Source organism: Triticum urartu, chromosome 4A, assembly GCF_056163025.1.
Source record: "Triticum urartu cultivar PI428250 chromosome 4A, HENAU_Tu73, whole genome shotgun sequence".
NCBI classification, from domain to species: Eukaryota; Viridiplantae; Streptophyta; class Magnoliopsida; order Poales; family Poaceae; genus Triticum; species Triticum urartu.
Window position 1 is genome coordinate 31,507,276 of NC_141876.1, and position 12,869 is coordinate 31,520,144.

Genomic DNA, 12,869 nt, shown 5'->3' on the forward strand with positions numbered 1-12,869 from the left:
AATACCATCGTTCTCCTGGTCATCCAACGACATGTTGGTTCGCCATCCAATTCTTTCCAAAAAAAAAGTATGACTAATCATGTACCAAATGCGGGGAAGAAAATTCTCAAAAGAAGAATGTGGAGAAGAAAAATCACGTTGGCGCATTCGGCCAGCAGCGCACCACCCAACCGAAGACAACGAGTGCCAGCCGCGAGCCTGAGTTGTCCGCACGCACAGGCGCACAACCACGGGCACCGGGGCGCACGTCGTCCTCCCCTCCCCGGAAAAAACAAAAACCAACGCCAGCCGGGTCGTGGGGCCGCGAGAGCCAGCCGGGGCGACGAGTGCGGCCGTCCCCTGCCCCGTCGCCCGCCTCCCCGCTATACATACCCCCCACCCCACCACCCCAACCCTACCGCTCACCCCCGCCTCCTCCACCGTCTCCGCCCTCCGTCGCGCCACCGGACCGCCACCGCCGCTCCCCGTCCCCCCCTTCCCGGTAACCATCTCATGCCCCCTCCTCCTCTTCCTCCTCCTCCTCCCCTTCCCAGATGAGATCCGCCCCGCATTGCGCGCTCCCTCCCTCCCCCGCGCCTGCCACCAGGCCGATCGATCTGATCTCGCGGGCGCCCGCCCCCCCTCTCCCCGCCGCGGATCCGACCGGATCTCGCGGAATGGGAGCGCCGCCCCTGTATTTTTCTGCTGTTCATTCATGCCGCCGCGGGAATGCAGATCTGCTGCGGCCCGCGATCTGGGCCGTTTCGGGCGCCGGAGCGCCCCGATCTGCGCCGCGGCGCCGGAGAACCATTCTCTCTCTGTTTCGTTATTAATTGTTCTTATAGTAGTATTAAGTTGCGGAGTTACAGGGTTCCTCGTGAATTGATTGATAGTCCCATCATGCTGCTAGAAAGAATTTTCGCACTGTTTCTTCGACGGAGAAAAAATATTTTAATCTCTGCATTTATTTACCCGGCACCCTTCACTGCTAGATTGCGTAGATTCTCCTTTGATTGATCGATCGATCGATGTGCAATAACTGTAGCTTTGTGCGAGCTTTTGCTGTAGGTAGAAATGGCCGACGCCGAGGACATCCAGCCCCTCGTCTGCGACAATGGTACCGGTATGGTCAAGGTAAGCCACCGCATTGTGCAAGCGTCTTGCATCTTTGGTTCAGGGAAATGCCGCAGTGCTCGTTGTAACATAACACTCGTGGTGGTGGTGTTTGCAGGCTGGGTTCGCTGGAGATGATGCTCCCAGGGCCGTCTTCCCCAGCATCGTGGGCCGCCCACGCCACACCGGTGTCATGGTCGGGATGGGGCAGAAGGACGCCTACGTTGGTGACGAGGCGCAGTCCAAGAGGGGTATCTTGACTCTCAAGTACCCCATCGAGCACGGTATCGTCAGCAACTGGGACGACATGGAGAAGATCTGGCATCACACCTTCTACAACGAGCTCCGTGTCGCCCCAGAGGAGCACCCTGTCCTTCTCACTGAGGCGCCGCTCAACCCCAAGGCCAATCGTGAGAAGATGACACAGATCATGTTCGAGACCTTCAACACCCCTGCTATGTACGTCGCCATCCAGGCCGTCCTCTCGCTGTACGCCAGTGGTCGTACCACAGGTGAGCTCATCTATATCCAACTCTGGTCTTTTGAATCAGGAACCCTGGAATTTAGCATGCTCACATGTAGATGAGGTTAATCTGTAAAATTTCTCAAATCGTTTTGTGGTAGCACTAGTTTTGTTCTGTGACATCTGGTTAATATTTGTCAACCAAACCTGATAGGCAGTTAATTGTCATCACCTCATACACTGTCAATGTAACAAGTATTTTTTTCATTTATCAATAACTCAATGTGCCCTCTTGAACTTGTCAGGTATCGTGCTGGACTCTGGAGATGGTGTCAGCCACACTGTCCCCATCTACGAAGGATATGCTCTCCCCCATGCTATCCTTCGTCTCGACTTGGCTGGGCGTGATCTCACCGATCACCTCATGAAGATCCTGACTGAGCGTGGTTACTCATTCACCACCACTGCTGAGCGGGAAATTGTGAGGGACGTGAAGGAGAAGCTGTCCTACATTGCCCTGGACTACGACCAGGAAATGGAGACTTCCAAGACCAGCTCTTCTGTGGAGAAGAGCTATGAGCTGCCTGATGGGCAGGTTATCACCATTGGTTCTGAGCGTTTCCGTTGTCCTGAGGTTCTCTTCCAGCCATCCTTCATTGGGATGGAAGCTGCAGGTATTCATGAGACTACCTACAACTCCATCATGAAGTGCGACGTGGATATTAGGAAGGATCTGTACGGCAACATTGTTCTTAGTGGTGGTACCACTATGTTCACTGGAATCGCTGATAGGATGAGCAAGGAGATCACTGCCTTGGCTCCTAGCAGCATGAAGATCAAGGTTGTTGCTCCTCCTGAAAGGAAGTACAGTGTCTGGATCGGAGGATCCATCTTGGCATCTCTCAGCACCTTCCAGCAGGTATATAAACATTGCAGCATCGTACTTCATTCATTTCATTCATGGATTTTGGTTGCTTTGCTTACAGTGTTGCTTGTTGTTGCGCTTGCAGATGTGGATTGCAAAGGCTGAGTACGACGAGTCTGGCCCATCCATTGTGCACAGGAAATGCTTCTAATTCTTCGGACCCAAGAAAGAAAGCCAAGAGGGCCTTTATCGCGACCCTCCTGCTTCGTCTCTCTATTTTGTTGCTGTTTCTTTGTTAGCGTGGACAAAGTTTTCGGCTGGCCTATCGGTTACCGTTTTCTCCTATTCAAAGACTGTAATATCTATTCCTACTTGTGCTTCTCACTTGTGATTTTGGACACATATGTTCGGTTTATTCAATCAAATTTAATCAGATGCCTGGTGAGGCTACTAGAGAAATACGGATGGTGTTCTGATTTTGTCATGTGTCACCTCAATCTTGTTAAATGAATAATATGAAGTCTCTTGATCCTACATGGTGTTGTCACATGAATGGATTCTCTTGCTCATTTCTTGTCCGGTTCATTTGGCCCCTACACCCAAATGCTCTGCTATTTAGCTTTCCATCGTAATCTGTTTGAAATGGTGAGTGATCTGCTGTGTAGTGTGGCCTTTGCACAATCGACGGTGGGTTCTATGATGAACCCTACCTGATCTGATCTGATGCCTTCCTTTCTTGGTCCGATGTGCTGGAATGTTCATGGCAAAGAATTCTATTGCTCAGGCTTTAGCAGCGCATGGTGGTACATGATTACGCTTTGCTGCCTCGCTTAGTGCCGTACGAGACATTCCTGTAAAAAGTGGAATCTCTTCTCTTTTCTTCCAGCAAGATGCGAGGGGGAGAACGGGACCATTTGAATGTGATGGCATGATTTGCATCTGTTGCTAGTTTATTAGGATATTTGGAATCTCACAGGTTGGCGCCAATTGGGATGATTCTGTCTGCTGTCATGGCTTTGACAGGTATGCTATCGCTTAAAAGACCTGATCTGGTCCAATGTGGATGAGTTTGCCGGCCTGACAAATCCTCAGTTTGCATATATCATTTTTTTGACATGGTCTTGGTCGTTACCGAGATAGAAAGTTTCAGACAAATAATGAAAGAAGCGGCACTGAGGGCATTAACTATGGTGGGTACATATGCCTCATGAGAAAAAGTAGTTTGAGGGTATCTACATTGATTTTTTCTCTTCTCAATGCTGCTGCCACTAGTGGGCATCATCAAAGAATAGAAAATAAAGACTAGTACACACATACATCTCTATTCTCCACTTCAATTTTTTTCAGCTTTTTACATCAGATCACACTTTTTTTCTCCAAGCATCCGCCTCCTGCAGAGGATCCTGCTTCCCCGTCCGAACCTACTTCTCCTGACACATGATCCTACATGGCATGCGAGGCATCACCCTGGAGCAAATGCATTGACCATGCCTTGAAGAGTCTTGATCTAACGATACTTGTAGGTGTTAATGAGATACTCGAACGCTATGTTTTTTCTTTGACATGCTCTCATGCTCCTAATATAAGTTTTTCATACCAAGTTATTTCAACTGTTTCCGACAAGGAAGTGTTAGGTAGATGAAATAAAATGATACTAATTTACTATTTTATTCATGCTTCTATAATGAATACTTTGTTCTAACCATCTTGGCCTAACAAAGCTTGCATAATAACCTTGCCTCTGGTCTAGCCATGCTAAGTTTTCAGGTGAAAGAAGCGGCAGACTATCTAGGCGTTATTGATCGTAAATGAACCAATATCTTTTTGTTATTTCGGTTTAAATGTCGAGTTCCTTATCATCAATGTTGCTCTCGAGAACGATTGAGGTTTAACCTTGGGAATGGTGATGAGTGCTTTTTACACTCATTTTTTATCGTTGTTTAAATTGGACGTCTTAGATATCTAGGCGTTATTAAGTGAACCAATATCTTTTTGGTATTTTGATTTAAACGTCGAGTTCCTTATCATCAATGTTGCTCTCTAGATCGATCGAGGTTTAACCTTGGAAATGGTGATGAGTGGTTTTTACACTCATTTTTATCCTTGTTTAAATTGGACATCTTAGATATCTAGGCCTTATTGATCGTAAGTGAACCAATATCTTTTTGTTATTTCGGTTTAAACGTCGAGTTCCTTATCATCAACGTTGCTCTCGAGAACGCTCGAGGTTTAACCTTGGGAATGGTGATGAATGATTTTTACTCTCATTTTTATCCTTGTTTAAATTGGACATCTCAGATATTTTCTACGATTATCACTTCAACTTGCCCACTAATCAGTAATAATTGAAATGGCATAAAAGTAGAGTATTTATCTTCTGAAAATGTGATGCAAAATGCACACATCAGCTCCTCTAAGCTTAGACCTTGCTTACGATCTAGGCATTATCAATCGTAAGTGAACCAAAATCTTCTCGTTATTTCGGTTTAAATGTCGAGTTCAATGTTGCTTGATCGAGAACCATCGAGGTTTAACCTCGGGGGTGTTGATGACTGGCTTTTACACTCATTTTATCCTCGTTTAAACTGTACATCTCAGATAATTTTTGTGACTATCACTTCAACTTGCTTGCTAATCGCTAATAATTGAAATGACATAAAAGTAGAGTATTTATCCTCTGAAAATGTGATGCAAAATGCACGTACCAGCTCTACCGAACTTAGACCTTGCTTGTCCTCGAGCAAAAGTGAGAGGCCAGTAATAAAATAATACAGGCATGCAATAATCATACTTTGCGAAAGTATTTTACACATAATAACACAACAACACTCAAAATAGAAGCACATGTGGAGGCCATGACAATTTTACCAAGCACTAGATACTCTAAGTTTGGATGTTATGCAAGATGTTTGACCATACTCAGATCATGTAATGATTTTTTCATCTTAATTCTTCAAGAAAGGTCTATTATAGTGCTTTAAATAAGAAGTGACATATGCTCAACTATCTTTTTATATATTTTTTTCCAATAATAAGGACTATCATTCAAGTGAGTAAATTTTTAGACTGCAAAATTATAGCCATGCATGAGAAGATCAAAGTTTATAGCAAATTTATTTGCTTTGGCTATTCACATGAATCTTGAGGTTTATTTCAACTTCAGTAAACAAGCTACACATATGGTCATAGTAACCATCGAGCATGGGTCTTACTCCAACAAGCAAAGCTTACCCTAAAAGAATAGGTTTCAAGAAAGGATTGACTCAACATAGAAGTACAAAATGCCCTTCCCGGAGGAAAGCATGTGGATTGCCAAGCGCTTAATGTTGGACATTCAAGAGTTTAGTCCGTTGAAACGATAATTTCCCCATTTCCCCTTGTGATGGTGCCCCCATCACAAGTTCGCGGAAAATTATCATTCACGCACAACAAAAACTCAAACAGAGAAGTTTTTAGTTGGTAGTTTGTTGCGTGTGAGGATGAAAATTTACTTGGAGTGACCTTACTCAGTCACATAGGTAGGTACAATGAACACTTGCGGGACCGACTTGGCTCAGGTTATGGATGCACAAGCATAATTCATGCTTATTAGTACATATAGTTTTGGCTAGAAAGGTTCAACCTATGATCACATAGTTGTTTTCCATGCCTAACTATAATAGATAGTTCACTGGAGTTTGCAAATTGAAGATTAGTTATTGATCCAAAGATTTTGGAGATAATATATTTGCATATGCACATCCTTTCTTTTTGTACTGAGTTTCATGAATCCATTATAAGACCAGGTACAGTTTTATTCACCAAGTTAGCATCCATATTCCAATTCTTAGTGTCAGTAAAGTCATGTCCACCCACAACATATATTTTATGAGGTGTGCGGCAATGCTAGAACGTATAATAACAAAAGAAAAAGGAAAACTTGAGCCCTCTCTTTATTACATATAACCTCGTATCACTAGATACATCAACAATCACTCTGAAGGAGCGATAGCTCACTTTGCAACCTAACTTCAAAAGATCGATAATCCACTAAAACACTAACCATAATGCATAACCTAAAGATGTGAGGTGAGATACCTGGCAACCTCTCCCAAGGTTTGATAGAAGCAAGGAAGGAGGAATGCCTATTACCACTTTTCAATTCTTTGGCAGATGATTATTATTTGGCATCTGGCAAACCATGCAAGGCTGACTCAAACCATCTTCCTAAACATGCACTCATACTCATGAAGTAGTTTTCGCATCTCACATATCCCACTCTGGGAAAACTGAAGCAACTCCTCCAAAGATCCCACTTCCCAACAAAGTTGCAAGTTCTCCTTCTCCACCTCCTCAACCTTAGCCTTGAATTTTGTTGTCACAATATGATGTGCATCAAGATTTTCAAATATCACACCTTCATACCCGGCAATAGTTTCCTCTGGGGTCTCCAACCTTGCTTTGAGCTCCTCTTTCTTTCGGACATCCACGTCCCTGATATGCAGTTATCCTCCTCCATGGTGGACCTAGGTTGAGCCTAAACGGAGAGGAAGTAGGGGTTGATGAGCTTCACAAGGAAATTCTCTTCCTCCTCCCTCTTCTTGTCCTTGGAGGTGGCCTGATAACCCACAAGTATAGGGGATCGCAACAGTTTTCGATAAGTAAGAGTGTCGAACCCAACGAGGAGCTGAAGGTAGAACAAATATTCCCTCAAGTTCTATCGACCACCGATACAACTCTACGCATGCTTGACGTTCGCTTTACCTAGAACAAGTATGAAACTAAAAGTACTTTGTAGGTGTTGTTGGATAGGTTTGCAAGATAATAAAGAGTAAGTAAATAAAAAGTAGGGGCTGTTTAGATAAAGAAACAATAAAGTAAATATAGCGAGTGTGCAAAAGTGGTGGTAGGAGTTGCGGAATTGCCCCTAAGCAATTGACTACTTTACTAGAACGATAGCAAGTATTATGTGGGAGAGGCCACTGCTAGCATGTCATCCCTAACTTGGAATTCTATGCACATGATTGGAACTATTAGCAAGCATCCGCAACAACTAATGTTCATTGAGGTAAAACCCAACCATAGCATTAAGATATATTGGTCCCCCTTCAATCCCATATGCATCAATTTCTATGCTAGGTTGAAGCTTCTGTCACTCTTGCCCTCCAATACATAGTTCTATCAACATACAACTAACCCTATGGTGTAATCCACGCGCGCAATCATATGATGGGAACCAAAGGACAGCAACATAACCACAAGCAAATTAAATCAATCATAGCAATTCATCAACCACCGACAGGACAACGAAAATCTACTCAGACATCATAGGATGGCAACACATCATTGGATAATAATATGAAGCATAAAGCACCATGTTCAAGTAGAGGGTACAGCGGGTTGCGGGAGAGTGGACCGCTGTAGATAGAGGGGGAAGGTGATGGAGATGTTGGTGAACATGGCGGAGGTGTTGGTGAAGATCGCGGTGATGATGATGATGGCCACGGCGGCGTTCCGGCGCCACCGGAGGAGAGGGGGAGAGGGGCCCCCTTCTTCCTTGACCTCCTCCCTAGATGGGAGAAGGGTTTCCCCTCTGGTCCTTGGCCTCCATGGCATGGGAGGGGCGAGAGCCCCTCCGAGATTGGATCTATCTCTCTGTTTCTCTCTGGTTCTGCGTTCTGTACTGGCTCTGTTTCACCGTTTCGTATATATATGGAGATCCGTAATTCCGATTGGCCTGAAACCTTCGCCGTGATTTTTTTCCCGAATATTAGCTTTCTTGCGGCAAAAGAAGAGCATCAACCGCCTTACGGTGGGCTCACGAGGGTAGGGGGCGCGCCCTAAGGGGGGGCGCCCCCCTGCCTCGTGACCACCTCGGGCACTAGTTCGCGTTGATTTTCCTTCCGAATTTTCCATATTTTCCAAAAATAAGCCCCGTCCGTTTTTATCCCGTTTGGACTCCGTTTGATATGGATATTCTGCGAAACCAAAAACATGCAACAGACAGGAACTGGCACTGGGCACTGGATCAATATGTTAGTCCCAAAAATAATATAAAAAGTTGCCAAAAAGTATATGAAAGTTGAATAATATTGGCATGGAACAATAAAAAATTATAGATATGACGGAGACGTATCAGCATCCCCAAGCTTAATTCCTGCTCGTCCTCGAGTAGGTAAATGATAAAAAAGATGATTTTTGATGTGGAATGCTACCTAGCATAATCTTGATCATATGTCTAATCATGGCATGAATATTATGACACGAGTGATTCAAAGCAATAATCTATCTTTTGACATAAAGACAATAATATTTCAAGCATACCAACCAAGCAATTATGTCTTATTGAAATAACATAGCCAAAGAAAGCTCATCCCTACAAAATCATATAGTCTGGCTATGCTCCATCTTCACCACACAAAATATTTACATCATGCACAACCCCGATGACAAGCCAAGCAATTGTTTCATACTTTTGACGTTCTCAAACTTTTTCAACTTTCACGCAATACATGAGCGTGAGCCATGGACATAGCACTTTAGGTGGAATAGAATATGATGGTGGGGGTTATGTGGAGAAGACAAAAAAGGAGAAAGTCTCACATCAACTAGGCGTATCAACGGGCTATGGAGATGTCCATTAATAGATATCAATGTGAGGAGTAGGGATTGCCATGCAACGGATGCACTAGAGCTATAAGTATATGAAAGCTCAAACTGAAACTAAGTGGGTGTGCATCCAACTTGCTTGCTTATGAAGACCTAGGGCATTTGAGGAAGCGCATCGTTGGAATATACAAGCCAAGTTCTATAATGAAAATTCCCACTAGTATATGAAAGTGATAACTCAAGAGACTCTCTATATGAAGAACATGGTGCTACTTTGAAGCACAAGTGTGGTAAAAGGATAGTAACATTGCCCCTTCTCTCTTTTTCTCTCATTTTTTTGTTTTTTTGGTGGGCTTCTTTGGCCTCCTTTTTTTATTTGGGCTTCTTTGGCCTCTTTTTTTTGTAAAGTCCGGAGTCTCATCCCGACTTATGGGGGAATCATAGTCTCCATCATCCTTTCCTCAGTGGGGCAATGCTCTAATAATGATGATCATCACACTTTTATTTACTTACAACTCGATATCTAGAACAAAGATATGACTCTATATGAATGCCTCCGACGGTGTACCGGGATGTGCAATGATCTAGCGTAGCAATGACATCAAAAAACGGACAAGCCATGAAAACATCATGCTAGCTATCTTACGATCATGCAAAGCAATATGACAATGAATGCTCAAGTCATGTATATGATGATGATGGAAGTTGCATGGCAATATATCTCGGAATGACTATGGAAATGCCATAATAGGTAGGTATGGTGGCTGTTTTGAGGAAGGTATATGGTGGGTTTATGGTACCGGCGAAACTTGCGCGGTACTAGAGAGGCTAGCAATGGTGGAAGGGTGAGAGTGCGTATAATCCATGGACTCAACATTAGTCATAAAGAACTCACATACTTATTGCAAAAATCTATTAGTTATCGAAACAAAGTACTACACGCATGCTCCTAGGGGGGTATATTGGTAGGAAAAGACCATCGCTCGTCCCCGACCGCCACTCATAAGGAAGACAATCAATAAAGAAATCATGCTCCGACTTCATCACATAACGGTTCACCATACGTGCATGCTACGGGAATCACAAACTTCAACACAAGTATTTCTACAATCCACAACTACCCACTAGCATGACTCTAATATCACCACCTTTATATCGCAAAACTATTGCAAGGAATCAAACATATCATATTCAGTGATCTACAAGTTTTATGTAGGATTTTATGACTAACCATGTGAATGACCAGTTCATGTCATCTCTCCAAATAGATATAAGTGAAGCAAGAGAGTTTAATTCTTTCTACAAAATATATGCCCGTGCTCTAACAAATATAAGTGAAGCAAAATAGCATTCTGCAAATGGCGGTTGTCTAAGTGAAGAGAAACAGGCAATCCAAACTTCAAATGATATAAGTGAAGCACATGAAGTATTCTATAAAGCCATACTCAAAAGATATAAGTGAAGTGCAATGAGCATTCTATAAATCAACCAAGGACTATCTCATACCAGCATGGTGCATAAAAATAAAAATAAAAACTTAAATGCAAAAGACGCTCCAAGACTTGCACATATCCCATGATCGAAACGAATCCGAAAACATACCGATATTTGTTGAAGAAAGAGGGGATGCCTCCCCAACATCCCCAAGCTTAGACGCTTGAGTCTCCTTAAATATTTACTTGGGATGCCTCGGGCATCCCCAAGCTTGAGCTCTTGCCTCTCTTCCTTCTTCTCACATCGAAACCTTCTCAATCATCAACACTTCATCCACACAAAACTTCAACAGAAAACTCGGTAAGATCCGTTAGTATAATAAAGCAAATCACTACTCTAAGTACTGTTGCAAACCAATTCATATTTTGTTTTTGCATTGTGTCTACTGTAATATAACTTTTTCATGGCTTAATACACTGATATAAATTGATAGTTTCATCAAAACAAGCAAACTATGCATCAAAAACAGAATCTGTCTAAAACAGAACAGTCTGTAATAATCTGAACATTCACCATACTTCTGATACTTGAAAAATTCTACCAAAATTAGGAAAAATAAAAAATTTGTATAGGAAGACAGTGCAAAAATAATCAGAACCATTCGACGTTCCAGCTAAAAATGTAAAATCATGCACTACAGCCAAAGTTTCTGTCCTGCACCGTACAAACCATCAAGCAAATGTAAACATCCTAAAGGCAAACCTTGGCACATTATTTTTATAATAAAATGGAATTGTACAAGGGGATAATTATTTTTATTGAAAAGTTTCTGTAATCAAGATTCACAAAGTTGTCGTGAGCATGAATAAAGTTCAAGGAGCTCTCCCACTTCAACAATGCTTGTCTTTCTCACTTTCGCTTTCCTTTTTGAAAAAGTTTTGGGTTCCCCTCTTTATTTTTGTTGTTTTTAAACTATATATATAAAAGCACTCAACAGAAATAAATGACTCTCTAAAACTTCCGGGTTGTCTCCCTGGCAGCGCTTTCTTTAAAGCCATTAAGCTAGGCATGTAGTGCTCAAGTAATGAATCCACCCGGATCCCAAGGTATATCAAAGACAATTTTAATTAACAATGATTTGTAATTTAGTAGTGAGCACAAAGCAACATATATCAAGCAATGACGAAGTCTAACTCTCTTCCTATGCATCGGCATGTCATGAAAGAACAATTCATGCACACCTAGTAAAGGCCAATGCATAGTATAAACAGTTTCTTGCAATTTTATCATGTTGGAAACGTAGAGAGGTGGAGATATAGTTCCTCTCTCATAATAATTGCAAGTAGGAGCAGCATGCACATGCATATTATATTCATCAACATCATCATGTGTAGTAGTAAAACGCAACCCATCAATGTAATCCTTAATAATGCAAACTTCTCCGATATAGTATAATCGGGAGAATTCAAAAAGATAATAGGACTATCATGCGTGGGTGCAATAACAACAATTTCATGTTTAGCATAAGGAACTATAGCAAGTTCATCTCCATAAGTATCATTCATATTGGCATCTTGGCCACAAGCATAGCAAGCATCATCAAAAAGGGATATTTCAAGAGAATCAATGGGATCATAACAGTCATCATAGCAATCATCCTTCGGTAAGCACGAAGGGGAATTAAACAATGTATGAGTTGAAGAGTTACTCTCATTAGAAGGTGGGCACGGGTGATCAATCTGCTCTTCCTCCTTTTGTTCTTCGCTCTCCTCCTCATCTTTTTCATCCAATGAGCTCACAGTTTCATCAATTTCTTTTTCCATAGACTCCTGCAAAATATTAGTCTCTTCTTGGACATCGGAGTAGTCCTCAATATATAGTTTAACATAAGCATTAGAAGCATAATTCTCATAACAATATTCAAGTATGGCAAAATTTTCAGATTTGTGTAGAGTAGCATCATACTTTTCAATCAAAGAAGCAATTTCAGAAGCACCCTTAAAAGCAACAAATTCTTCAATTTGTTGAACATCATAGTAATTATAAACACCCTTAGCATACGAAGATACGATTCCATTATTACTAAACTCACATTGATAGGGAAGGTGTTTCTTAGGGTTTTCAGAACAACAAGTGAAATCATATATTTCACATAAATTCCAAGCATAGCATTGCAAACGTTGAATTTGACTCCATAATAGTTTCCCTTTTTCAGATATACAGTGTCACACATAACAAGCATGCTCATCTAAAGATTTGCCCTCAACTAAGCTAGTTGGGGTTTCGGCACGAGCACAAAGGGATCGAAGATGATCCAAGTAAAAAGCTTCAGCAGTGTGATAGATTTTGAGTGGTTCATCAAACAATGGTTCAGTAGGTACAACTAATTTTTTTTTGGTATTTTGCGTTTCCTACCCATAACTAAAG

General features: G+C 42.1%; 1 protein-coding gene across 1 annotated transcript; it reads left to right on the forward strand.

Annotated features, from left to right (window-relative positions):
* The first annotated feature begins 327 nt into the window (after window positions 1–327).
* LOC125550412 (actin-1) lies at window positions 328–2,853 on the forward strand. The gene is made up of 5 exons (XM_048713403.2): window positions 328–481; window positions 1,048–1,113; window positions 1,211–1,604; window positions 1,861–2,474; window positions 2,566–2,853. The coding sequence occupies exons 2-5, from the start codon at window positions 1,054–1,056 to the stop codon at window positions 2,629–2,631; spliced, it is 1,134 nt and encodes a 377-aa protein (XP_048569360.1). The 5' UTR covers window positions 328–481; window positions 1,048–1,053; the 3' UTR covers window positions 2,632–2,853.
* The last annotated feature ends 10,016 nt before the right edge of the window (window positions 2,854–12,869 follow it).